This window comes from Chaetodon auriga, chromosome 12, assembly GCF_051107435.1.
Source record: "Chaetodon auriga isolate fChaAug3 chromosome 12, fChaAug3.hap1, whole genome shotgun sequence".
NCBI classification, from domain to species: Eukaryota; Metazoa; Chordata; class Actinopteri; order Chaetodontiformes; family Chaetodontidae; genus Chaetodon; species Chaetodon auriga.
Window position 1 is genome coordinate 9,769,358 of NC_135085.1, and position 25,256 is coordinate 9,794,613.

The 25,256-nt window shown below is 43.1% G+C and overlaps 4 protein-coding genes and 1 non-coding gene across 9 annotated transcripts; 4 read left to right on the top strand and 1 right to left on the bottom strand.

The window, feature by feature from the left end:
• The first annotated feature begins 22 nt into the window (after nt 1-22).
• Nucleotides 23-5,230, top strand: LOC143329177 (putative flap endonuclease 1 homolog). 2 transcript variants are annotated; one of them, XM_076744959.1, is made up of 12 exons: nt 23-95; nt 212-324; nt 1,220-1,286; nt 1,587-1,689; nt 1,957-2,011; nt 2,121-2,182; nt 2,289-2,425; nt 3,349-3,409; nt 3,523-3,654; nt 3,752-3,897; nt 4,000-4,144; nt 4,376-5,230. In XM_076744959.1, exons 2-12 carry the CDS (start codon nt 243-245, stop codon nt 4,430-4,432), a joined length of 1,047 nt encoding a protein of 348 aa, XP_076601074.1. In that variant the 5' UTR covers nt 23-95; nt 212-242; the 3' UTR covers nt 4,433-5,230. The 2 variants fall into 2 exon arrangements, with proteins under 2 accessions (XP_076601074.1, XP_076601075.1); XM_076744960.1 differs by having other exon boundaries at nt 64-95; nt 235-324.
• A 265-nt stretch (nt 5,231-5,495) lies between these two features.
• On the top strand, nt 5,496-14,005 carry agfg1b (ArfGAP with FG repeats 1b). 2 transcript variants are annotated; one of them, XM_076745884.1, is made up of 12 exons: nt 5,506-5,805; nt 8,424-8,517; nt 8,783-8,898; nt 9,512-9,650; nt 9,765-9,921; nt 10,087-10,194; nt 10,711-10,855; nt 11,025-11,104; nt 11,226-11,318; nt 11,530-11,688; nt 12,172-12,266; nt 12,469-14,005. In XM_076745884.1, exons 1-12 carry the CDS (start codon nt 5,639-5,641, stop codon nt 12,526-12,528), a joined length of 1,413 nt encoding a protein of 470 aa, XP_076601999.1. In that variant the 5' UTR covers nt 5,506-5,638; the 3' UTR covers nt 12,529-14,005. The 2 variants fall into 2 exon arrangements, with proteins under 2 accessions (XP_076602000.1, XP_076601999.1); XM_076745885.1 differs by lacking the exon at nt 10,087-10,194 and having other exon boundaries at nt 5,496-5,805.
• Nucleotides 14,006-15,063: 1,058 nt separating this feature from the next.
• LOC143329928 (U6 spliceosomal RNA) lies at nt 15,064-15,169 on the bottom strand. The gene has a single exon (XR_013077916.1). It is a non-coding gene; the product is annotated as a U6 spliceosomal RNA (small nuclear RNA).
• A 1,200-nt stretch (nt 15,170-16,369) lies between these two features.
• LOC143329876 (uncharacterized) lies at nt 16,370-20,095 on the top strand. 3 transcript variants are annotated; one of them, XM_076746010.1, is made up of 8 exons: nt 16,475-16,635; nt 18,898-18,968; nt 19,046-19,222; nt 19,306-19,365; nt 19,449-19,534; nt 19,626-19,667; nt 19,737-19,910; nt 19,993-20,095. In XM_076746010.1, exons 1-8 carry the CDS (start codon nt 16,478-16,480, stop codon nt 20,014-20,016), a joined length of 792 nt encoding a protein of 263 aa, XP_076602125.1. In that variant the 5' UTR covers nt 16,475-16,477; the 3' UTR covers nt 20,017-20,095. The 3 variants fall into 3 exon arrangements, with proteins under 3 accessions (XP_076602126.1, XP_076602125.1, XP_076602124.1); XM_076746011.1 differs by lacking the exon at nt 16,475-16,635 and adding an exon at nt 16,370-16,396 and having other exon boundaries at nt 19,626-19,910; XM_076746009.1 differs by having other exon boundaries at nt 19,626-19,910.
• An 815-nt stretch (nt 20,096-20,910) lies between these two features.
• On the top strand, nt 20,911-23,558 carry fbxo36b (F-box protein 36b). Its single transcript, XM_076746043.1, is given in 5 exon segments — nt 20,911-21,018; nt 21,671-21,779; nt 22,690-22,862; nt 23,095-23,509; nt 23,512-23,558. Coding segments are annotated over 5 exon segments (840 nt in total). The 5' UTR covers nt 20,911-20,922.
• Nucleotides 23,559-25,256: the final 1,698 nt, after the last annotated feature.

The window sequence follows — 25,256 nt, forward strand, 5'->3', positions numbered from 1 at the left end:
TGCAATGCTGACCCCTACTGGCGTGTAAGCGGGTGTTCAACACCAGGAAGATGTTCAGAGGTTGGAGGTGGGCATCGCTGAATAGGAGGGGAGAGGTATCGATTATAAATAAATCCATAAATTCATATATACAACCAGAGAACCTCCACAGATGATCGCTGATGTTGCAGCAAGTCTAAGCTGAACTGTCTTCTTCATTTTGTACCGGAAGTATTGAGAACAGCATTTGTTCAGGCAGGACGATGGGGATCACTAAACTAGCAGATTTGATCCGCTCCGAAGCTCCTGGTGCTGTTTCCTACAAGGATATCAGTGACTACACCGGTAATAAACCTAATCTTCTACCGATCTCTGTTTTATGAGCACAGTTTTGATCACCTATGTCACGTTATACGGTGATGGCTAATCGATGACGTCAGCATGCGCTCACCAGTAGCTAGCTTAGCTAACTTCAGCTTTAACTCACAGTAGTCTTATAATGGACCTTTAAACATATCACCAGTGGGATGTAACTGACCTGACTGTAGTACAGCGATGGAAACTGATGATACTTAGTCTGTGTTAAGGTAAATGTTTGTGGCAGCGTTAGCTACTCGTAACATTACCCGACTATTTCAATTTCTCGCTATTTTGTATTAAGCTAATTTAGTTATTTAGCTATTCTTGATATTCAGCTAGCGTTGCATTTCAGAGAGAAATACTGTAGTGCGTACTTTCTACTTCTGTTACGAATTTTAATACTTAGTAATGCTTATTAATACTTGGTAATGTAGTTGAAATGTTGACCGTAGGTCCTAGTTTTACTTTATTATACATCTGAATGCTTCTTCCACCACTGCTGAAGTATTCAAACTAAATACTACATTAAACTCCAAGCAACATTAAAAAGTATTGAATTGCTCTCTGTCTTACCTGATTAACAGCTGCTTTACCTTTAAATGAAAATGATGATCTGAGGGTTCAATAAAGACCATAATGATTTCATGTAGCTAAATGAATGCAAATCTGCATTAGTGACAGCTTATTAATGCTGCTTAATACGTAATACAGTTACATTATTTAAATAATATCACAATTTGAATATTTTCCTCTGAAATACAGTGGACTATATTAAATGAATGTAATTAATTAAATTTGAACTTTGGGTGAAAGTGGATGTGATGTGCACACAGTGTCTGTGTTGTGATGCTCATGTTACTGCTGCTGTGTGACTCCACAGGAAAAGTAATCGCACTGGATACGTCCATTGTTGTGAACCAGTTCCGAGCAGCGACGCCTTCACTCAGGTGAGCTCCTGCACTCATTCTGTGTTGCTGAAGAGGAGCAACACATGCACTTCTCTTTCCTCCTACTAATGAATTATATATATTGATTCCAGTTTCCATCCTGGCACAATGTGTCCAGAAAAATAGAAAAATGCAAGGCAGTCCAATATAACAGCTCTGCAATACCTTTGCTTTAAATACTTTGAGTATGTCTGTGTGATATAGTCTGTATAGTCTATAACTGCTGCTTAGTTGTTTGTGTGTCTTAATTTCCTTCTTCAAGGCTTTCCATTGGATAATGCCTTTATTTCATCTCTGCAGCCCCCTGACAGGTGTGTTCTTCCGCACACTCACCTTCCTGGAGCATGACATAAAGCCAGTCTTTGTGTTTGATGGAAAGCCTCCCGGGGAAAAGACAGCTGTTGTAAGGGACACCTTTAAGTCTGTGTCTATTGTCTCAACTTGGGACTAAACATATCCTTCTGTTGTATGTAGGACAGTCAAGGGTCAGAGACCTGTGCTCGTAATGGAGGTAGAACTGGTCTTCTTACATGTATTGAGTGAGGAAAGTATCTGAAACAAGGATGTGAAAGTGACTTAGATGGGCCAGTGTGATATGATAGCGACAGCACACACCTGTGCACACCACATGCCGCCCATGCTGATCGAAACTCCTCTGTTTTTCCTGCAGCTTGAGAGGAGAGCTGAGGCAGCTGGTTGGAGCTCCCCCAACTGCACAGGCACAGGTACATCTTCACACACTGATAACCGCATGCACAGGGTTTGAAATATCATTAATGTTACTTTGAATGTTGTCTTCTCACGTGAATTTTTACTTTTTTGTGCTCAATGCAGCATCACCCCAGACCAAAGAATGTCTCCATCTCCTGAAGCTTCTGGGTGTACCTGCCATCCAGGTACAAGCTGCTGAACATATTTCCTTGCTGCCCCTCTTCTTCCTCCTTTCACTTGATGCATGTTCATTTTTATCTCCCTGTTTCACTCTTATGTCTTGTGCACCAGGCTCCTGGGGATGCTGAGGCACTCTGTGCCTGGCTGCTGAGAGAGGGGACCGTGGACGCCGTGGCATCCGAGGACATGGACACGCTGCCGTTTGGAGCCAGTATTCTCATTCGCCAGCTGAATGCCAAGAGGGACAGGTGAGAACTGTGCAATTCACCTGTCGCTCCAAGGACTGTACTGGAGTTTTCTTACATTTTAATTCATTTCTTAGAAGGATTCACATTCACGCTGACAATTTTCCAAAGGCCTGTTTCCAAGGCCTGTTTACCTGTTGCAGAAAACGCCATGTTTAGATGTATTTTTGGTAAAGCTGTACTCCTCTTGCATTGTGGTGCAGTTGAAAACATGGAGTGCTTTGGGGCTGGTGCATTCAAGTGCAACATGACCCTTGTCAATGGAAATTTAAACCCACAAGCTTGTGTCCTCTATACTTTTAAACAATAATCTAAGCATTAGAGCCGCTGACATAAGGTGCCCTTAAGTTGCTCATCTGTAGTGATATTGAGACATTGGCATCACCTGAAGCTGTGAGTCAGACGTCATCCAGTAAACTGGTGGCTTGCCAGACAAAAATGAACAGCAGCAAACTGGGTCAAGCTGACAGAAGTATTTTAAGCCACAGTGACTCTCGAAAGAAGACAAACTAGGTGCTTCTTATTTTATCGTGCAGGTCACAGCAACCAACCTGTTGGACAAAAATGAGCTGCGTACAGTCCATTAGTGTTATGAATGAAATGACTTTTAATGGCAGTGGGACATGCAAATGAGCTCCACCCTGTTGTCTTCAATACCCTGTGAGTGAGGTCAAACACTGGAAATGCACCAAAGATTATTTTTTTCATGTTACACTCTGACTTGAAATGTTTCTATTTGCTCCTGCTAATTTCTGCCTGACAAGCCGCTGGCCGGCTGACGGATCTTTGCTGACAGGACTTCTAAGCTTCAACCAATATTCATGTATTGATGCCACAATGAGCCGTCTCACTTTATTTTCATCTATCACTTTAACTTGAACTTATCAAAGGCTGATCTACATTCTTCTTCTTCTTCTTCTTAACAGTGAAGTCATTGAATATTGTTTACCCAAGCTGTTAGAGAAACTCCAGATTACTCACCAGGAGGTAAGACTGAAACTTGTGTTAAGATGTCTTTGAAAGCATAGAATATCATAATTTAAAATACTGCATACAAATATGTACTCAAGTTTTTTCTTCTTGCAATTTTCTGCCACCAGTTTGTCGACCTGTGTATTTTGTTGGGCTGTGACTACTGTGATAAGATCGCTGGTTTGGGTCCTAAGAGAGCTCTGACACTAATCCAGAAGCACCGTACTATTGAGAATGTGGTTTTGCATGTCAACAGAAAGGTACTAGATGGACAGCTGCTCTTTGTTTTTCTTGCTGTACATTGCTTTACAGAAAAGTGTTAGATCTAATAAGACACTTTTATCTGCCGCCCTTCAGACCCATCCTGTGCCGCAATTCTGGAAGTACAAAGAAGCGCGCAAGATATTCTTGGATGCACCGCAAACTGTAGCTCCTGAACTCACCTGGACTGAGCCAGATGAAGAAGCCCTGGTCAAGTTCCTCTGCCATGTCAAACACATTAAGTACGTACTCATGGCTGTGTTTTCATTCATCTTTCACTTCACATACTTCTCTGTCTCCTTCATGACAGTTATGCCTGTGTTCATGCTGGTGTGTGTTTTTAGGGAGGACAGGGTCCGTCGTCGAATGGAGAAGTTCCGTCAGATGCGGGAAAGCAAGCGGGAGGAGAGGGAAAAGGAGATGGCAGCAGGACGTAGCAGGCAGACTCGCATGGAGGACTTCTTCAGAGTAACCAGAAAGAGGCATCAGGTGAGCCTAACATAATGATCATCTACAAGAAAACTTATTAATTTTAAGCATTTTTAAAGCTTAATAAAATGATTCAGAACTTGATCAGTTGGATGAAAAGCTCTAAAGATTGAATTCACTCAAAAACTGTGTAAAAGTACCTTTGAAGTATTTGGATCAGTTATGATTTCTACTCTAGTTTCAGTAGTGGTGTGTTGATTTGTCTGAACAGTTGTTCTCTTTCTTCCTCAGCCCGTGGAAGCTGCAGAATCTTTAAGCAGCAACAGAAAGAGGCCAAAGTCAAAATAAGGCTGCCGCCATCTGTGGCTTGCTGCCTCCACCATGAAAGCTGGAAAGACGTTGTTTAAACCCTGCCTGCCCGTCCACATATCTCAAACATTTACAGTGACAGACAAATCAGGGATACTGATCTTGGCTTTCTGGTCTGAGTTTATTTTGACAAACTATCATGCTTTATTCCTCTGCTCAAATGGTTTTCCATTCACTTTAACTTTACTTTCTTCAGCACTAATTGACTGATTTGAACAGTTTCAGCAGCTTTAGTCGGATCATAGTTTTGCGTTGGTGGAGGACTGCACTTTTCCACCGCTGCATTCCGAAGAAGCTGAAACAGGCATCTTTCAAGACACTCACTTTAAGTCTTTGCCAATGCACGGGAGCTCTACCCCTACTGACAATACAATAATCAAATTTAGTCTTAACAGCAGCGTCTGCAACAATGCCATCCACTGAGCAGTTCTTCAGCGTATCCAGCAGTTTCCTGCAGAGCCACCAAGAAAAGCAGAGCAGGCAGTGGACGGCAATGAAAGAGAACAGTGCGATCACTGTCGGGGAGGCCTTCCCCCAAGCCAAAACTGGAGACAGGGGATGTCTCATCACTAGATATTCAGTGAGCACCTGTTGTGGAAAGTGTGCCAAAGCAGAGACCAAAGACTTGAATTTTAAAACATGCACTAAAAGAGAAAGTGAGATGTTTCAATCCATTTTTTTTTGAATGCTTGTAAATACACAGACTACACATATATATTTTTCATTTTGTTTGTAATGCTGTTGGCCTTTTTAAAATTAAAATAATGTCCTTGTTTAAAAATATTTTCTTTGTGTGATTTTCTAATAATAAGTGTGGCTGCGTCAAACACTGCAAACTCTACAAGCGCAGCGTTTTTACAGCGCAATTTTCCTCTTTTTTTTAAATATTTCCAAGAAATATTTTCAAGTAATATTTCCAAATCAGTGTTACTTCTTATGAAAAGACGGGGCATCATTCCAAACCAACAGATGGCGCCTGTGCTCCTGAGGCTGGTCTGTTTGTCACCTTCTGCGTGCAAAAGAAGAAGTTTGTCAGTCGCCCAGTCTCCCTGCTAGACCTCTCAACAAGGTGTCTGCCCGGCCACCGCCGTCGCACGCGACAAGTCTGCCCCGTAGACACCCGCCCTGTCCCGGGTCCCTTAACCGAACTTCTCCCCCGGTGATACCAGCCCGCTGTTTTCGGCCATGGCAACGAGTGCGAAGCGAAAGCAGGAGGAGACTCATCTGAAGATGCTCCGAGAAATGACTAGCCTGCCCGCGAATAGGAAATGCTTCGACTGTGACCAGCGCGGCCCGACCTATGTCAACATGACAGTGGGCTCCTTCGTCTGTACCACCTGCTCTGGGATCCTGTGAGTTTCCCTTTGGGCCAGAGTTTCATGGTTATAGATAACAGTGTCCACCGGACAAGGACAGGTCGCCGCTGTCGGTCATGGGTTTGTGCGGTCCACCGCTGGCTTGGCGGTACCGTTAGCTCGTAAGCTAGCGTTAAAGTCGGGACAGGTAACGTTGACGCTGCCCTCGGTTCTACCCGAGGCCGTCGGGTTGGGCCTGGTAGCGTCGGCAGTTTACCTTGTTTACAGCATGACTTCATGGTGATAAGACGTGTTGTTACAGATACATTTAGCCTGAGTGTGAGGGGTGGTCTCAGTGGCTTACTGCCTGTGTGGTCAAGGTTAGCACGCCTTAACGCTACGTTCACTCAATGTAACCCCCAGTCAAATATTTGAGCACCTTGTTTGAAAACGTCACAGCGGAACTTCCTCTAGTTGAACTTTAGCTGGACCTCCAACAAGGCATGTCGCAAACACACACCTCGAGATAAGCCAAAGCAGGGTGGGTTTCTCAGTTTGGCAGAGAGTTGAGAGACGAAGTAGGGCAGTGGGTCGTCCTCTGCTGCTGTCTCATGAAACCACTTGTTGTTCCTCAAAAGCTCTCATCGTTATGAAATCATAACCGGGATGTAGGCAACCAACCCGGTTTATGCAATATCTTAACAGCCCACGCCCGTTTAGCTGCTCACTTCTGCTAATCTTGCTGTCAGCATGTTACATGTGTTTTTCTTGACTGGGAAGGTGTTGCAAACGCGTCCACCGAGTGTATTGTAGCTGTATGTGCAGTGTTGACTTGGTTGTGTGTGTGTGTGTGTGTGTGTGTGTGTGTGTGTGTGTGTGTGTGTGTGTGTGTGTGTGTGTGTGTGTGTTTGTTTGTGTGTGTGTTTGGCTTCGCTGTCAGTATCTACACATGTTGCATTGTATTCTGTTTGAGTATGCATAGAACATAATCAATGTATCAGCTAAAGTGACACAGATAAAATACTGTGTTGTCCTTTCCAGCTGCATGAGTCTGCCCCATATCCATTATTACACTGTACAGAATAAGGACAGTAGCACATCAATTGGGAAAAGTGACACTGGGGAAGTAAGCGTAACTTTAAATGCATGAACAGTGCTGGCATTGGGCTTTTTCCCTTCCTCATTATTTTGCATATGTAAATTCTAGTGGCTTAATTGGGCCTTTTTGACATGCACCAACAAACTCTTAAATGTTAAATCATCTAAAAACTCATTTGTTTCACAAGTATTCACTCTCTTGAGGTCAGGATGAGTAGAGGCATCTTTGGCGACAGTTACAGCCTCGAGTCTGTGTGGATGGGTCTGTATCAGCTGTGCACATCGAGACTGTGGTTTTTTGCTCATTCTTCTTTGCCAAACTGTGAAAGCTCTGTCAAGTTGCGTTGAGCAGCAATAATCAAATCGTGCCATAAATTGTTGTTGGGATGGCGGTCTGCACTCCGACTTGGCCGCACTGGGATGTAAACGTTGTTGGTTCTCAGCCAGTCCTGTTACAGATTGCATCAGGTTTTTGTCCAGGATGTGTCTTGAGCGTCTGACTGACATTTTAACCTGAACCCCCTCGAGCCTTGCATGGCCAGCAGCAGCCCCCACAGAGCACGATGACGCTGTCGCAAGCGTGATGCTGATGACGTGTTTTGGTCTCAGCAGACCGTAGAATCTTTTTCCACTTTGTTTCAAAGTCTCCCACGTCCCTGAGCGGCGATGTCATGTGACTTTTCTTTTTTCAACAGTGGTTTTGTCTGTGTCAGTCTGCCATAAAGCCACAACGGGTGAAGCAACAATTGTTGTCTGCACTGTCTCCCACCTCTGTAGTAAAAACTCCTCCAGACTTGCCTGAAGCCTCTTGGAGTCCTCCTGCCTTGGTGTCCCTCTTGTACGAAGCCTCACATTTTGAGAACTGAGGGTCTGAGAGAGACTTGCAACCATTTTATTTATCTATGTTTTTTAATACAAGATTAATCTTATACTCTGAAGTGTCTGTGGGTTTTTTCCTTATCAGTGTTTAAGGATACAAACCTCCACACTATATAAACAAGCAGTAACTGAGTAATCTCATCAGATGTGTTTATAAAGCTTTTTGCTCACTCTGAGTTGCAGAGTTGTAACTTCATGACATGCAGGCGATTTCATTTTGGCTCATTATGTGCCTTCTGAAACAGTTGGCTGCACCAGTTACAGTCTAATATTTGTTTGTCACAAATTACAAATACTTATGCAGTTACTTATTTTTTGTTTTACATCTGAACTTAGTTTAGATAGATTTGTAGTTATTTGTTTTAGCTGCAGTTTTTTGTTTTACACTCCAGTATATTTGCTGTGGATCTGTGTCAAAAACCTTGACTTTACAGATTTTGCTGGTACTATAACTATATTTAGTAATGAAGGCGTCTGCTTTAAGTCCACAGTAACAGTGAGGACAACCTCTGTCATTTTCGATGATCCTCTGGTGTTTTGTTGGTTTGCGTTTTACAAATGTCTCTCATATGTTCTCACTTGTGTCAGTGCATCTGTGGTTGGGGCTTTTGTTTGCTTGTTTCATATCACATGAACAGCATTGGGTTGCATCCTGCTTCTCTTGTTCTTAAGCTAACATATACCTCCTCCACCCACAGGCGAGGACTGAATCCCCCACACAGAGTGAAGTCCATCTCTATGACCACGTTCACACACCAGGAAATCGAGTTCCTACAGAAACACAGCAATGAGGTATCATGCGCACGTTACAACGAAGAACACATGTCACCATTATTGTTTAGAGTCATGGCTGTCTGGTTTTGACTCAGAAGTGGCTCATCTTGGCATTTTTATGAACCCTGCGTCATCAGTTTTATTGGTCCCCCCCCTCCCAATTTCTTGTCATCCCCTCCCCCCTTCCATCTACTGACTCTCACCTCTCTCTCGGCTTTGCCACCACCCCCACCCTGATCCCCTCCTTACCTCCCACTGTCCTCATTCCTTTGCCCCCCCGTAGGTCTGTAAACACATCTGGTTGGGCCTCTATGACGACAGGACATCAGTTGTTCCAGATTTCCGAGAACCGCAGAAAGTAAAAGAGTTTCTTCAGGAAAAATACGAAAAGAAAAGATGGTAACATAAACATGTTGATTTTTTTTTTTTTATTGTTGTTTGTTTGATGAGTGAAGCCTGTTGGTAAAAGATCACATCAGGATTAAACCACAGGATAAATGGTTGAGTTGAGCAGTATTTTATACTTGGGTGCATACTGCTTTAAATAATGTGGTTGAAACACAAGTAAATACTTGATAAAGCTAAAAAGTAAATGTCAGGTCATTGAGTAATGCTGGCTTGTTACTATCAGCTGTGATGCAAAGGAGAAGAGTGCTGAGAGTTGAGTGCTACCTCTGCCAAAAAAGCATTTTGCAGTTATGCATTTAGTCAACCATATGTTTTAGTTTGACAGCGTGCACTTCATTGTCTATGGCTACGTGTCACTTTGCTCTTTTACGGCTTTGTTGGAAGAGAGAGAGCACAGCTTTTAAACCCTGTGCTTTATAAAGGCAGGACCCATTTGATAAGACTAAAAATACTTGCTTTATCCCAATCAGATCAGTCACATGAAGACTTAGCCATTTGTTGCACTATGTTCACAGCGTGGCCAGATGGATCAAATGAGAAAATCTGTTCTCCTTTTTTAAATATGTCTTTACATTTGTGTTGTTCTTCTTTCCTGACTGCCTAGGTATGTTCCTCCGGACCAGGCAAGGGCAGTAGTAAGTGTCCAGGCCTCTGTGTCCGGCTCCTCAGCTAGCAGTACTGGGAGTACCCCAGAAGTCCAACCCCTCAAAACCCTGCAGCTCAACAAGACCCCACTGCGCCAGGTAACAATGTACACTGATTCTCCTTCTGCCCGTTCGATAGCCATCCATGATGCCTTCTGGAATTTGGTTGGAGAAATGTTTTAAGCCTCTGTTTTTCTTCTGGCTGCTGCCCAGTCTCCAGGACTAACTCGCTCCCAGGCTCACAGTGCTGCTCAGGAGAAGAAGTTTGACTTGCTCTCTGACCTGGGAGGAGACATCTTTGCTGCTCCACCCACTCAAACTTCCAGCTCTGCAAACTTTGCCAACTTTGCACATTTTCCAAGCCAGTCGGGTAAGACGGCCCTCTCTCAATGGTTCACCAGTTCACTCAGACTAATGCAGATTAGAAATAGATATGTAGCCTTTGGTTTGTCACCATCCCACGCATTGCCCTGCCATTGTTCTTATTTCCACATTCTTTTTCTGTGTTCATTTGTCCTGTTGTGTGTGGCTGCAGCACCTCAGGCTAATTCAAATACCAACTTTGCCAACTTTGAGGCATTTGGAAACACTGCAATCCCATCCCATCTGAGCACGTCACCCCCCTCAAAGTCCTTTTCATCAGGTACCCCCACTCCCCACCATTGTCTTTCCTCCACCCTATTCACACACACTCACCCTCACCTCAGTATTTTTGCTACTCATTTCATATCTACTATGTCCACTGGGCAGCCCTCGCTCTATCCAGCAGTGCTCTATGGATGCTTTCTACTGTTGTTGCTAGGCAACTTTTGAAAACTTGATAGAAACACATTTCTCTTAGATAAGATTTGAAAGGTTTTCAGAGTAGTGCTCAGACACAGTGAGCACTTAAGACATGCTGAATTGTTCGCTATCTTGGAAACGCACCAATTCATCCTCTCTATTTGGATTCGACATGTCAGAAGTGCTGTGAGGGGAAACACCCAGTGGACATCCAGCCCTAAACCTCACATTGTGCATATATTCTGAAATACCAAGCCTTTACCCAAATCATTTAGTTATTTCTTTCTCTATTTGTTATGTGAGAGTGCCGGTGTATGCATGTGGCACTCGATCTTTGAATATCTTTTTTTTTTTTTCTTCAAAAATTTGTCGAAAGGGGGAGGCGTGCCAATCCCGTCTATGTCTAGTGCCGTCCCTGCCCAGTCTCAGATAGGAAGCTGCACAGAGGATCGCTATGCTGCTCTGGCTGAGTTAGACAACGAGCTCAGCACCACTGTCTCCACAGGCAGCAGCGTGCAAGGGTGAGCGACTGGCACACACGTACACACTGCTCTCACAGCTGAACTGCCTGTTGAAAAGGAACGGGGGGAAATACTTACAGTGTCCGTGAAATCATTTACAAAGGTGAATTAATGTCTGCCGTGTGTTAAATACATGTAAAAACATTTCATCTAGGCGTTTTCTTTACAGGAACATATTTGGACCAGTACTTGGTTCATCGCCAGCCCAGAATCCTCCTGTGTTACCCAGTATGCAGCCTGGCTTTGGAGGTTGTATCAGTGATTACTACTACAGTGAATCACACTGAATGAAAATACATTTTCAGAGTGCTACGTTTTCACATGTATGTCAAAGACTCATTTAGCAACTTACTGCCTGTCTTTCATCCAGCCGTCCCGTCCACAAATCCTTTCGTTGCTGCAGCCGTTGCCCCGGAGATGGCCACCAACCCTTTCCAGACCAATGGCAGAGCTCCAGCTGCAGGTGTGTGTATTTGAAGTTAAGGGTATTTAATAAGCCACTTTTTTTTTTTACTTAAGCATTTGTGTTACTTTCATGTAACCCAGTTACTTTGCCAAGTAGCTTTGTGATTTGCTACAGTATCTAGAATTTACTCCTCCTTGTGTGTGTGTGTGTGTGTGTGTCTTTGTGTGCGTGTGTGTGTTTGTGCACACACACTGCGTGTGTCTTGTAGCCTCGTTTGGCACTGGCTCTATGAGCATGCCCGCCGGCTTTGGGAATGCGTCTTCCTACTGCCTCCCGACCAGTTTCAGCGGAAACTTCCAGCAGCAATTCCCTGGCCAGGCCCCCATCCCTTACTCTCAACCTGGGGCTTACCACCCTCAATCTAATGGTTAGTGGCCTTCCACATCCCTCTGCCCTCCTACCCTGTTCCACTTGTGCAGTACCTGTCAGTGATTAAGGTCACATGCAGCGTTTTCATTGGCATTAATTAAATGTGTATATTATTTTAAGTCTTGCTGCAGCAAATGAAGAATGACTTGTCATTTGCAGCTACTGCACAGTGACAACAGGTTGCATTCAGGGTGAAAAGCTTTAGGGTTCTGCTCTGTACAAAGCTTCTGGAGCAGACATGTAATGAACTAATCTGACTCACCCATAAGGCTCTGTTCACACCTGAATGCAATGTGATGCGCCGCTGGGGCTTGGCTCTCTTTTTTTTTTTTCTTTACGTCTTAGTGCCATAGAATTAAAAAAAAAAAATTAAAAAAAATTACTCCCATAGTTTAGTGAAAACATTGTTTTATAGCCTGCTTTTTGTTACCTGTGTGGACTCAGCTGCTGTTGTAAATCCGTTTCCATGTATCACCCCTAGGCCCTGCATTCCCAGTCTACGGTCAGAACAAGCCCACCATGACGCCCTTTGGGCAGCCCATGGCTGGCCCTGGCATGTCCAATAATCCATTCATGGTGAGCATGTGTTGTCGTTTAAACATTTTAAAGACTGTTGAAGAAAGAAAAAAAGAAAGGATGTGCTGTGGAAGGGGCTTCATCACCTTAAGAAAACATCTGAACTGAAGATTTCACTGAAAACCTTGCTATTAGATCTCACTGCAGTCATTTTTTCTGTAGGTGTCTTAAGTCTTAATGCTGTCTCCCTCATTTCTTTCAGGCGGGAGCCCCAGCCGGTTCGTTCCCTTCAGGGGGTTCATCCACCAACCCTTTTCTGTAGCACAGCTCCCACTCATCGCCACCAGATGGAAGCATGCAGCACATATTCAACACACCCGTTCCGTGCAATTAGAGGCAGTACGTTTTTTAAAAAAAGACTTCTTTTTCTTTTTTTTTTTTTTCATTAAAAAAGTTTACAACACTATGAAGGAGTACAAAGGACTATATTGAAGACTAAGGGACTCTTGTCAGGGGAAATGTACTGTTTGGACTATATACATTATATGCTTTTTACTTTTTTGTTTATGACTGTAAGCTCTGTGCATATCATCATTTGTAACCACAAGTAAGTACATGTTATGTATAACAAGGACTGAGTTAACAAAGGTGAGTATACACACACCTTGTGGAGAAAAAAAAACTTACTACAGACTACATAGGTAAGGGTATACACTTTTAGATTATTAACAGGGTTCCATCCAAATCCACGATCTGTGGTTTGGCGACCATGATGATGCAGGTATTTCATTCTCAGAAGGGATTTCTTTTTCTTATTGCTTCTATGATGGCACTAAGGTGCAAAATGCCCTTTAGTAACCAGATTTAGTAATCCAGATCCAAGTAGCCTGTAACCCAAAGCAACCAAATCCTCATCGTTTTGAATTAAGAGTACCATCCCAAGCAAGCGGATGGGACCAAGCATTGATCTTAGGTTATCCTTTTAAATATTGCCAATATTGCGTGAAAATAGCAGAGGCTAACTTTTGCTTTGAAACCAAGGGCAGCTCCTTAAATATGAGGCCAGCAGAGACGTCATATGTTTTAGTCCGCCAAGTAAAAGGACAGGCATGTTTACTAGAGCACAAATGGAGGGAAGAGACAAGAGGTGCACACATTAAGATGAGTATTTTGTCCTTTTACAGTACCCTACCTAATCTATAAAACATTGTTAAAATTGTTAAATATAGTCTCATTAACACCTCCTGCTGGTTGAAGATGTCAGAGGAGCAAATTTCAGATATTCACTATATTTTATGAATACGGTAAAGACAAAAGGAAAGACTGTTAAGATGCTTCAGGGTTATGGGTGTGACCCAAATTGGGTTGCCTCAGAACAAGTGAAGTAGTTCATCACATGGTTGCCCTTGACTTGTCCTCTTGACAGGGAATGACAGGTTTACCAGACCCTGCCAAGGCAAAAAGACAAAATATTTATGAAATATTGGTTGTGTTTGCCACACTCCCTTGAAATCTGTTTTCTTCTTTGCCTTCTGATGAAAAAGTTTTTGGAGTGAAGAAGAGGAGAAATATTGATCCTCTCAGGTTGCTTTAAGTAAGGCAAGGGAAAAGAACAGATTGATGAAGGGATGATCACATTACTGGGTCAGCCTGGCTCTCTGGAGAGCAGGGTCTCTATTGTGCCACCAATGACTAACAATGAATTTGACAATGTGTTTCTTGTCTTTACAAGAATAGGTAAGTAAATGTGTACATATATAAATATATGTATAAATAAATTAAAAGATTTTTAACTACAAGTGTGTGATTGTGTGACTATCTGTTTTGATTTTTTTGTATATATTATCACCTAATGTTGTGTTTCATCTTTTTATCAAAGCTATCTATCTATCTATCTATCTATCTATATATATATATATATATATATATATATATATATATATATATATGTACTAGGTTAGACAAAATTGTGCTATTTTTCACAGATTACGCAGTTTCAATGTCTAGCAAGGACTTTTGACTGGAATGTAATCACAGCAGGAGCATCCTCTTCATCACCGGATTGTTCCCCATCAGTGATCTCTTTGTCTGGATCATATTTTGTGTCATCCTCATCTTCTGACACCTCTTCTTTGAAAGCATCCTCAGTGTCCTCCCCTCTCCCCTCCTCATGAGTGTCATGGTCAAAAGAAATAATCTGAAGCCTCAGCCACTGTGCTGCCACAACACACACATACCTCTATTATATACACTAATTGTAATCTTACCCATTCATTTTAATGACCCGTCATTTCCGACCGGGAAGACCAACGGTGTACATAAGTTCAATAAAACATCAACAATAAAAATAAAAATAAAAATACAAATCTCAAAATTCATTTTGTGTGTTCAGATGCCATGTGTGAACGAAGTCAAGGAATCTTATGACAAACAGATGAAATTAACTACATAGAAAATCTGTCTATCGGTCAGGTTTGACCGCGAAGACAACGGGAGGGTTAAATGAAGGTCGTGAGCTGTTCGCTGTCATTCGTTGAGCTTCAGGTGTCTTCTCAGACTGAAGCCTGCAGCCTGGTCGAGCGGCTTCGCTTGGCTTCCAGCAGCTCTGACTGTGTGGACTGTATGTGCTCATTACAGAGGCTGCAGCGATGGACACCCTTCACGGTCATTGGACCGAGACACCCTGTCCAAATCAAACCGAACAATTACATTCACACAAATATGATCGCACGTTAGTAGGGCTGCGCCACAGTCATGAGGAGAAACAGCGGATCATTAGCCCTAGATCATGCAGTAAACCACGAGTCCACACTGCCCTCTACTGTCAAACAGGGAACGAAAAAAAATGAGGACCGAGAAAAATGAGGAACGCTTCACGAATTTGCGTGTCATCCTTGCGCAGGGGCCATGCTAATCTTCTCTGTATCGTTCCAATTTTAGTATATGTGCTACCGGAGTAACACGACATTGCCCTGTTCCTGGGGGGGATATAGAGGGCTTCGTGCCGCGTCGGCCCTGACTTATGGTGCGAGCTCACACGCGCTGAGAGGGCTGATGGGAAATCTATGCAAATGACCGTTACGTCATCCAGCCAGGATTGGCCCTGAAGACGAGGCAACAAAAGAATATCCCAGTGAAACCACGGTCAAATATTTGGGCATTTATATAACAAAACAATTTAATAGAAAGGCAACAACTGAACTTTTCTGGAAGAATTAAAAAACTAGAGAATCTTTAACCCTTGGCTTCAGAGACAGAAAGTGCCTGCAGTTCCGAAGACTCGCCGCCAGGTGTCAGTCTATGAACAGTCTGTGGAGAGGAGCGCTGTTGTTGCCCCCCCTTCTCCTCCTCTTCGTCCAATCATCGACAAGTATTTGCTCTTTTGAATGTTCAATGACCAGCTTCGTGCGTCATGACACAGCGGGAAATTCTCTACATTTCTGCAGAAGTTGTATTAAGGGCTCTCAAGTTTTGAACTGAGGTCGGACTGAGATTTTGGCAGCGGCGGCCGGGATGGGGACGGGGGTTTAATCTGATAAATGACACATAAATTCATACATATAAAAATATTTATTATTCAGCATTTCTTAGTGCGGGGGCCCGTTGCACAAAAGTAGGATTAAGACATCCAGGATAAGTGACTGAGCTGAGTTCAACCAATCCAAACCATAAGCGTCCAGGCTTAATCGGTAGCACAAAGTAGTGATGTGTCGTCACGAACGAAACGGCTCTTAGAACCGGCTCTTTGAAGTGAACGATCGGAGCCGGCTGCAGCCTGGGAGGCGGAGTAGGAGCCGCTGTGGGAGTTTTTTTTTTTTTTTTTTCCTCGACTTTTTTTCACACACACACACACACACACACACACACACACACACACACACACACACACACACAGAGCGACAGACAAAACGCTGGAAAGGTGAGAAAATGAGTGACCGCGGGAAATGCAGTAAAATTTGATATAAAGTATGTTTTGTACATTAGTAGTTAATTTTACACACAATTTTACATTATTTTGGTAATAAATAAATTTAAGCAACAAAAAATCTGAAGAGCCACTTGGGAGCCGAAAGAGCCAGCTCTTTTATGAGAGCCGAGCCCTGAGAAACGGCTCTCTTAAAAGAGCCGGAATTCCCATCACTAGCACGAAGACCAAGCCAGGATGAGCAGACACGGATTCATCAAGCCAGGTGAAACCTATCCTGGATAAGTATGTGCACGCGGCTTCCTCAAATAGACCCCGCCATCAATCGCAGAGTCACCGATTCACCATGACAACTAGAGCGGCGTACTTTTCCCCGTCGGAGGCAAAAATCCTCATGGAGGCTTACGAGGAGATGAAGGAGCAAATTAAAAAGAAAGGCAACACCGCCACAGTTATAAAACAAAGACAGAAAGCGTGGCAAAGTATTGCAGACCGCCTGAATGCGTAAGTAGGGCAGAAATACACACTGCTCCGCTGAAACCAACACAATTACAATCCAAATAGTTAATTAACATCTCCGAAAACGTAGTTGTACTCTGAAATTGTAAGTGAAATTGACTGCAGATGTGAGTGAAATTGTGTAAATGTAACTCCATCTGACTGTATAACTCCTTGATAAATTCCCTTTGGGATAGATGAAGCTGATCTTATTTCATGCATGTTGTTTTAGATCAAGATCAAGATCAATATTCCTTTATTTGTCTCGCGAGGGGAAATTTCAGAATAAAGCAGCATCAGTAAAGATTAATAAAGATTAATATAAGAAGTGCAATGCAGATTAGAAACAAAACAGTATATACAAAAGAGTGAGGATTTAAATAAAAATAAAAAGAAAGAAATTGTAAAAAAAAATTGTAAGAAATTGTAGATCGTATTTACAGATTGTTATGTACATGTATTATTGCACAGCTTATTGTCCAGACTATTGCACTGATTACTTGGGGTAGTTTTTATTGTACAGTCTGACAGCTGCAGGGAGGAATGACCTGCGATACCGCTCTTTCACACACTTTGGATGTAGCATCCTGTCACTGATGGAGCTCCTCAGTGCAGTGAGTGTGTTTTGGAGGAGGTGGGAGTCATTGTCTGTCATGGAGGACAGCTTGGCTGTCATCCTCCCCCCCCCCCCACCTCCTCCACCAGTTCCAGAGGGCATCCCAGGACGGAGCTGGCCTTCTTGATAAGTTTGTCCAGCCTCTTCCTGTCAGCTGTAGTGATGCTGCTCCCCCAGCAGACTACACCATAGAAAATGGCAGAGGCCACAACAGAGTCATAGAAGGTCTTTAGGAGTGCCCCACGCACCCCAAAAGACCTCAGCCTCCTGAGCAGATAGAGTCTGCTCTGTCCTTTTTTGTAAAGTGCAGTGGTGTTATGAGTCCAGTCCAATTTATTGTTCAGATGAACACCCAGGTACTTATAAGATGTCACCATCTCAATGTCTCTTCCCTGGATGTTCACTGGTGTTGGTGGAGAGTGCGGGCGCCGGCGAAAGTCCACAACCAGCTCCTTGGTTTTACCCGCGTTAATCTGGAGGTGGTTCTGCTGGCACCAGTCCACAAAGTCCTGGATGAGTCCTCTGTATGACCTGTCGTCCCCATCTGTGATGAGGCTGACAATGGCAGAGTCATCAGAGAACTTCTGCAGGTGGCAAGTGGGTGACAGGTGTGAAAAGTCTGCTGTGTAGAGGGTGAAGAGAAACGGTGCCAGCACCGTTCCCTGGGGGGCCCCCACACTGCAGAGGACAGTCCCTGACACACAGTCCCGTGTCCTCACATACTGTGGGCGGTTGGAAAGGTAGTCCACTATCCAGCATGTGAGGTATTGGTCCACCCCTGAAAGCTCCAGCTTGTGTCTCAGGATGGCTGGCCTGATGGTGTTGAAAGCACTGCTAAGGTCCAGGAAAAGGACCCGAACAGAGCTCCCAGGCGATTCCAGGTGAGATAGAGCTCGATGGAGGAGGAAGATGAGGGCATCGTCCACTCCGATGCCAGGCTGATAAGCGAACTGCAGCGGGTCCATGGACGAGCTCACCAGGGGGCGCAGGTGGGCAAGGACCAGCCGCTCCAGGGCCTTCATGAGGTGGGATGTTAAGGCCACCGGCCTGTAGCAGCTAGGGTCCTTGGGATGCGGGGTCTTTGGCACAGGTACCACGCAGGACGTCTTCCAGAGGCGTGGCACCCTTCCCAGTCTCAGGCTCAGGTTAAACAGATGTCCAATGATCCCGCTCAGCTGATCAGAGCAGGATCTGAGGAGCCTGGGACTGAGGCCATCCGGTCCTGCGGCCTTCCTGGTCTTTAACCTTCTGAGTTGATTTCTCACCTGGAGAGGTGTGAGGGACAAGTTGGAGCAGGGGGGCTGAGTGTCTTGTGAAGTGGATGGGGGGCTGGGAGGAGCAGTGGGGGGTGGCGTTGATTGTGGTGAGCTGAATACTGTGGGGGGTGGGGGGGTGGGGGGGGGGTCAGTGGGGTACTTGGGCAGGGTGCTGGCAGATCAAAAGAGGGCTGCTGCAGTGCTGGTGCAGCTGGGGGAGGGGCAGATGTTTCTTCAAACCTACAGAAGTAGGTGTTCAGCTCATCTGCCCACTTTGGATCCCCAGCCGCCTGGGAGTTTGGCTTCTGGTGACCTGAGATGGTTTTCATGGTTCATGGTTCATGGTTTTATTATGTGTGTGTGTGTGTGTGTGTGTGTGTGTGTGTGTGTGTGTAGATTAAACATGACTGGGCCAAAACGGACATGGCAGCAAGTCAAGATTAAATACAAGAACATCTTGCAGAATGGTAAGTGCCCTGACTAATACTTAAGAATGCATAAGCATATATTGTACCCTGCTCACACATTGTCTGTACTGTTTTAGCGGTCAAAAAGAAAACCCAAATGCAAGACACAGGTGGTGGGTCACCAAAAGCAGACCTCACCCCAGCAGAGGACAAAGCCTTGGCACACAACAAAGGCAGGCCTGTGTTGGAGGGGATCCCTGGGGGGACAGACACAAACATATGTCCCTCCCAAGAAGCCACCCGCTTCATACAAGGTACATTCTTCCATTTCTACATGGAACATAACTACATTCATATCAAATCCATTTGGACTGTCTGACTTTGGTTTGCCTTGCAGTATCTGGCAACACTGTCACACTGTTGGAGTCACCAACACCAGAAGATGCTGATCCAGTGAGTACTCCATAGGCCTGGCATGTCTTGTCTTCTAGCTTCAAAATTAATCCCATTAAATGTGATAGGATGAAGGCACCAGTGCAGCAGCAGCAGCAGCAGCAGCAGCAGCAGCAGCAGCAGATGACGGCGAAGATGAGGAGACCATCTCTCTGGATTCTCGAAGGCATGAGGTATCATGTCAAGCTTGTGGAAGTACTATTCAGTCTACAATGGTGAGGAGTCATCATTTGGTGCTCACACAAAGTTTCATTTCTGTAACAGGACCCAGATGCTGTACCGGGAGAAAGCCAGCCTGGCAACATAGTGAGTATTAATGGAAGGACATTCCCATTATGCAAAATTCCCACTGTGCTAATTGTCGTGCGTTTACAGAACTCACAAACTATCAAACAGCTGTATGCCACCCATCTACGACGGCAAATACAACTGGCAGATGTGGAGATGGCCTACAAAACAAAAAAGCTAGAAGACCTCGCACTGGAGTCCGAAATAAAAAGGAGGACAATGAGAAAACTGGAGCTCGAAATAAAAAAACTTGAGCGGGAGGTGAGTTATGCCTTCAATGCACACTGTATGCTGACTGTAACACAAATAGTGTATTAATCTTTATTCTCCTTTCCTCCCCCAGCTCCGAGAAGATGACACATCTTAAAAAATAAAAGGTCAAATGGAATTTTGGTGGTGTCTGTTTAATGTATGCACAGTTAGGGCTACCATAGTGATGACATGAGGCACACGGACTGTGGACTTTCCATCTGTCATCCCACTTAAGTGCTATGATTGGTTGGAAGTTGAAACACTGGCTGTATTAAGACTAGAAGAAAGGCGCATAATGCAATTTCCCAGATGTATCAAAACACCTTATGGCAATAAAAAGTGAGTAGAGGGAACGGTTTGATTATCTATTCTTTGAGGTAGTAGATGACTATTTAAAAAAAAAAAAAAGTATCATGATAACTACATAACTGGTACATAAAAGGTGTTCCTCGCTAAGTGGGCCACTAGCCTATATGAAGGCCCAATATGGTGTGTTCCTTTCTGCTTCAACAGAAAAGAAAGAAAAAAAAAAAAAAAATCCCAAAGCGCCCTGCTTCGATCATTCGCTTTAAAGAGCCGGCTCTGAAAGCAGTTTCGTTCTGGACCGACACATCACTAATTCTTACCTGTTCCACTGTTATAAAAAATAGTGGCGCAACTTGGTGAACGTTATCCTGGTAATTTCTCTGCCTGAGAAATACAAGGTGTGGCGTGTGAGCGTGTGAACAGGTTGAAATGCGCGTGTCTCACGCCCAATGCGTGAGACTTTAGAGCTTCATTGCATCTGTGTGTTCTGTCCCTGTAGATATTATTTGCAATACATGAAACCTCGACCCTTATTGTACTTGATTTTTATCCTTAGTCAAACATGTCATGTTCACCGATGTGTCACTTACAGTTTTCTTAATGTCCTTTTGATCTGGTGAAAGAAGAGCTAAATGCTAATTTTCCTCCTGTGTAAATGGCCCTCAACGTTTTCCATACTGGAGAAAACGCTGTTGCCCTGACAACACAAACTGACATGGCGTCCCTTCTAACAGACCCGTTGTTTGAAACGTCTGGACAGGGTCCTTCACCTAGCAAGGATTTTTATCATTTTGCTGTCACCAAGTCCAAAGCAAGTATTGATGTTTTTGATAAGAACTGTCATTACTTTGGGTGCTAACTTCAAGTTTTTACTATCTAATGAACAGTGCTGCTTATTAGCGGTAACTTGTCCCAGATATACTAGCTAACGTTAGCTAGCTAACGGCTTACAGCTACAATTCTTGAACTTGGGCTGATGTTAGCTAGTGAACAATTTGACACTTTCTTTTTGCTGCTAGCATTGCTTTTCTCTGTCCTTACACTTGGAGTTAAATAAGTTCTGCAGTGCTTTGAATCGAGTTAACAATGAAAAGTAGAACAAGAAAAGAAGTACCCAAAAAAGATTTACACTGGCAGAACATAATGCTAACGCTAAATGAAAATGTCCTAAATTAGCTAGTCCAGCCTTAAATCAGTGATAGCATAACTGTAGAGTTACTGTTTGCTGTTTAACTCCAAAATGCTCTCCATTAACATGAGGATTATAACTACTGGCTCACTGTGGAGGTGTATGGATTAGACTGTTCAACAGTTCTTTTTCTTTGTTATATGAAGTCAGCTAGTTAACTCAGTGTAGAGGATTAAACAAAAAGAAAAGTGCAGTCAAGAAGAAAGCAGTGTGTTTTATAGCATGTTGTTCAAATATTTGTAACACCAATGATCCTTTGAATGGTCATTTCCAGGTGATATGGAAATGGTGGAAGATATCCCTGAGAGCAGTTGACAGGCACTCCAAGCCAGGGGAGTTAAGGGAGTCTCACGAGGACTTCTTGAATGACACTGGGCTGCAGAGTGAGGACTTCATATTTACATTAAGCTGCTTTAGTTTCAGGGTCCTGGTATTTTGCATGTGGGCACACTTTCATGGCTTACGCGAACACTTGAATAAAGGATATTGTTAATGTTATTTGTGAAACCTGTGTTTTTGAAGTCAAAATGTCTGCTGTGGAAAAAAAGAAAAGACCAATTGTGGCTCTTTCTTCATATGTGGCTTCAACAAAGGCATGAAAAAAAGCAGACCTTTTTCACTGCAGATATTTTGACTTGTCATAGTTGGACAAGGCTTGTCCGACAAGCACAGTTGTGCTTAACAATGGCTCAGTTCCATCAAGTGTCTCAGTAAGCCATGCCAGTGAGCCAGCATGCACAATACCAGAAATGGAATGCAGCCGTTTTTAACATTATCAGTTACACCTGTTTTTGTCTTGCCAAAATATCTGCTGTGAAAAAGTCTTTAACTATGATCTGTAAACTGTGTGTTTGTGTTGCTCACTCCAGTCACAACTGCTTTTGAGTGCCCTCAACCCCCCCAAAAAGCTGTTAACTGTTAATGGTGCCTCTATAGTGGTTTTGTGCCAGTTCACAGGTTTGTGTCTGTTTTGCAAAGTGATGTCAAAAAGAGGACACATACTCCGTCAGTTTTGCTTGAATATATGTAACATTTTTAAAATAGTAACTGTCCTGCTCCTGTGGATAGGCAAATATCATCAAAACTTTAATTAGCTGCTGCTGCGATAAGCTTCAAATATTATATATAGCATTATTTTTTAGCATGTTCTGTCTACAGTAGACCTGCACAGAAATGCATTCTTTTTATTATGCAGTGCTTTAGGTGTTCATCACTGTATATTCAGATTATGTCTTGTGAAAACTGTATGTGAGGGCGAACTAATGTCAGCTAAAATAATGGGCTTCTTCCAAGGTGAGGTCAGCATGGTTTTCGGTCGCCAGGTCTTACAGTACACCAAGGCTTTGTGCGAAGGCCATTATGATTATCTGGAGCGCCTGTCTGACTCCTTACTACTGCGGATAATAAATTATCTGGAACTAGAGGATGTATGTCTGCTTGGACGAACATCACACAGGTTCAGGCAGGTGAGTTCCAGAGACACAGAGAGAGATGCTGGCAAAAATAAACTGTATCCTTAGATGTAAAATATCAACTCTATTATTTAAGGTCTCACCATTACACATTTTGTCTTCTGTCCTGTCTATCGTGTAACTACATCATTATAAATCATCAGGCATTTTATCTAAATTGGCAATTACATCAATGCAACAAAATCTGCTCTTGTGTTTATTGTAATAATTTACTTCTGCTCATCAGCTGTGTGGGTCAGAGGAGTTTTGGGAGCAGGCAGTGCGGCGTCACTGCAACACACTTTCAGCTGAGGTAGTGTCTCTGGTGCCTGAGGTGGGCTGGCGCAACATCTTCTTAACCAGCGAGCTACAGCTGCAGAAGTTGGTCAGTTGCAGAAGACTGCAGACCGAGGAGCAACAGAAAGAATATGTCTCCAACCCAAATACAAAGGCATAGGAATCTCCTGATGAAAGCTCACATTCAGACCAGACATCCGGTTCTGAGGAATCTCACCCAGGCATTATACCCAATCTAAGCCTTGGCACCGTCACTGGTACTGGCTTTGACACCACCTCTGACTGTGATGTTGACCCTGGCCCTAATCCTGAACCAGAGGCTGGCTCTGATTCCAGCATGCCTGTGTCTGGCCAATCAGTGAAGGACAACGTTGTGGTGGAAACAGTGGCGCAGAACAGTGCACTGAGCAATAGTAAAGGAGAAGACACTGAGTCAATCCATCTGTCAGATGTTGCATAAGTTCTGTGTTTCAGGATTACTATTATATTGATATGCCTCAACCTAAAATGGGTTGTTTATTTATTATCTATAGAATACTAATCTTTTATTTGTCAAGAGTAAAATGATCATTTTTGCATTTGTTCAGTATGACTGATGTTCAATATGATTGTCAATCTTCTGCATAAGTAGTATTAGTATATAATAATAGTTCATTGTAATATACAAATTGTTATATCAATATTTTAAGTTGTAGATTTAATATAGCTTTTTTTTTTTTTTTAAGCAATATGCTATTCTCCTGTCCGTGGCTTGTCATTATGAACTAATTCTGAGACTGAACTATACCTGATGGGACACACATATGTAATGGTAAGGTATTCCTGTGAGAATGAATGCTCTTCATTGTCACCCAATCTCCTTCATCTAGCTCTTATTAGTATGGAGGAGTAGCAATTTGAAACAAACAGTAAATTAAACCTTTTTAAGTTTTTAATTGTTCAAGTTGAGCTCTTAGATTTAGCCTTATGTTTCCACAGTGAGGCTGAAGTTGAGGCTTTAGCTGGCCAGAATATTTTTTACTGTTTCCAATAAAATGGATATTTAACAACTACAACAAAATTTATCTGCAGTGCTATGTTGGTAAATGTTTAAAATGCACAAATTAAAATGTCCAGTGGTAATCACAGTAAGGAAAATAATAGCCAATACAAAAAAAAAAAAAAAGATTTATTATTACAGACAGTAGTCCAATGTACACATTTTGACCAGTTAGAAGGAAGTTTTTACTGAGAATATGGAATGAATTGTTCTGATAGGTTACTGTTGATGTGGTATATCTTAAAGATTTACAAATACACATAAACTGATGTTGATGGTGGTTGATGATGGTGGATTCACCCTCCACTTTTGTGTTATTGTACCTGTATAGTATGATTGTAGGTTTAAAGTTATGAAAAACTAAAACAGTCAGTAATACTGTTAATAAAAGTGACAAAGTGGGTCAGCTGCAGTTACATCATGATGTGGATTCCTTTAAGACACAGATAATGTCTGTTAGTTTTGATAGGATTATGCGTTTAGTGCACACAGAAGAACTGTCCCCTAGGGGGCAGAAGATGCTAGTGGTAATGGCCCATCCTTTGCGCCTCTTGTACTGCAGTCATCAGTTTCTTTCTCTCTGCCCTCCTGATTGTCTTGCTTTTTTTCATCCTCTGTGACAGCTTAAAGTAAAATCAAAGTCCCACCGTGAAGTCTGTTTTCTGAAATGCTAGAAAAGCATTGATTTATGACATACACAAACCTGGACCCTGACAATTTCACCAGATACATCCCAGTATCAGCTGGAGAGAAGCGCTTGTAACAGAAAGTTAAATGGTTTTAGGCAGAACAATGTCATCTTGAGCTCGTACCACACTCAGACTTCTGCATCTGCAGCTACTTCAGTCACTGACTGATTTCTGGGATATTATAGTTGGAATCATTATGAATCAAGTGCTCTAAATCAGGTATACCCAGCGAACTGTCGCTCCATGTTTGAGTCTTCCTGCTCCATGTGGCCACCTTACTTGGTATCTGACCAAACCCACCTGACCTGCTTTGCCCTAATGGTCGTACATGCAAGCAACAGTCTTCCTCTCTATGAGAAGTCATAGGGAGGAGAACTTTCCATT

What these genes read in the sequence shown, in the direction of transcription:
- LOC143329177 (XM_076744959.1), top strand. Translation starts at nt 243, where the DNA reads ATGGGGATCACTAAACTAGCAGATTTGATCCGCTCCGAAGCTCCTGGT. An exon ending in TCCAGATTACTCACCAGGAG is followed by an intron (nt 3,410 to 3,522) that starts GTAAGACTGAAA and finishes TTCTGCCACCAG; the next exon opens with TTTGTCGACCTGTGTATTTT. An exon ending in TAACCAGAAAGAGGCATCAG is followed by an intron (nt 4,145 to 4,375) that starts GTGAGCCTAACA and finishes TTTCTTCCTCAG; the next exon opens with CCCGTGGAAGCTGCAGAATC.
- agfg1b (XM_076745884.1), top strand. Translation starts at nt 5,639, where the DNA reads ATGGCAACGAGTGCGAAGCGAAAGCAGGAGGAGACTCATCTGAAGATG. An exon ending in ACAGGCAGCAGCGTGCAAGG is followed by an intron (nt 10,856 to 11,024) that starts GTGAGCGACTGG and finishes TTTTCTTTACAG; the next exon opens with GAACATATTTGGACCAGTAC. An exon ending in TATGCAGCCTGGCTTTGGAG is followed by an intron (nt 11,105 to 11,225) that starts GTTGTATCAGTG and finishes TCTTTCATCCAG; the next exon opens with CCGTCCCGTCCACAAATCCT.
- LOC143329876 (XM_076746009.1), top strand. Translation starts at nt 16,478, where the DNA reads ATGACAACTAGAGCGGCGTACTTTTCCCCGTCGGAGGCAAAAATCCTC. An exon ending in AGCCACCCGCTTCATACAAG is followed by an intron (nt 19,223 to 19,305) that starts GTACATTCTTCC and finishes TTTGCCTTGCAG; the next exon opens with TATCTGGCAACACTGTCACA. An exon ending in TGGATTCTCGAAGGCATGAG is followed by an intron (nt 19,535 to 19,625) that starts GTATCATGTCAA and finishes TTTCTGTAACAG; the next exon opens with GACCCAGATGCTGTACCGGG.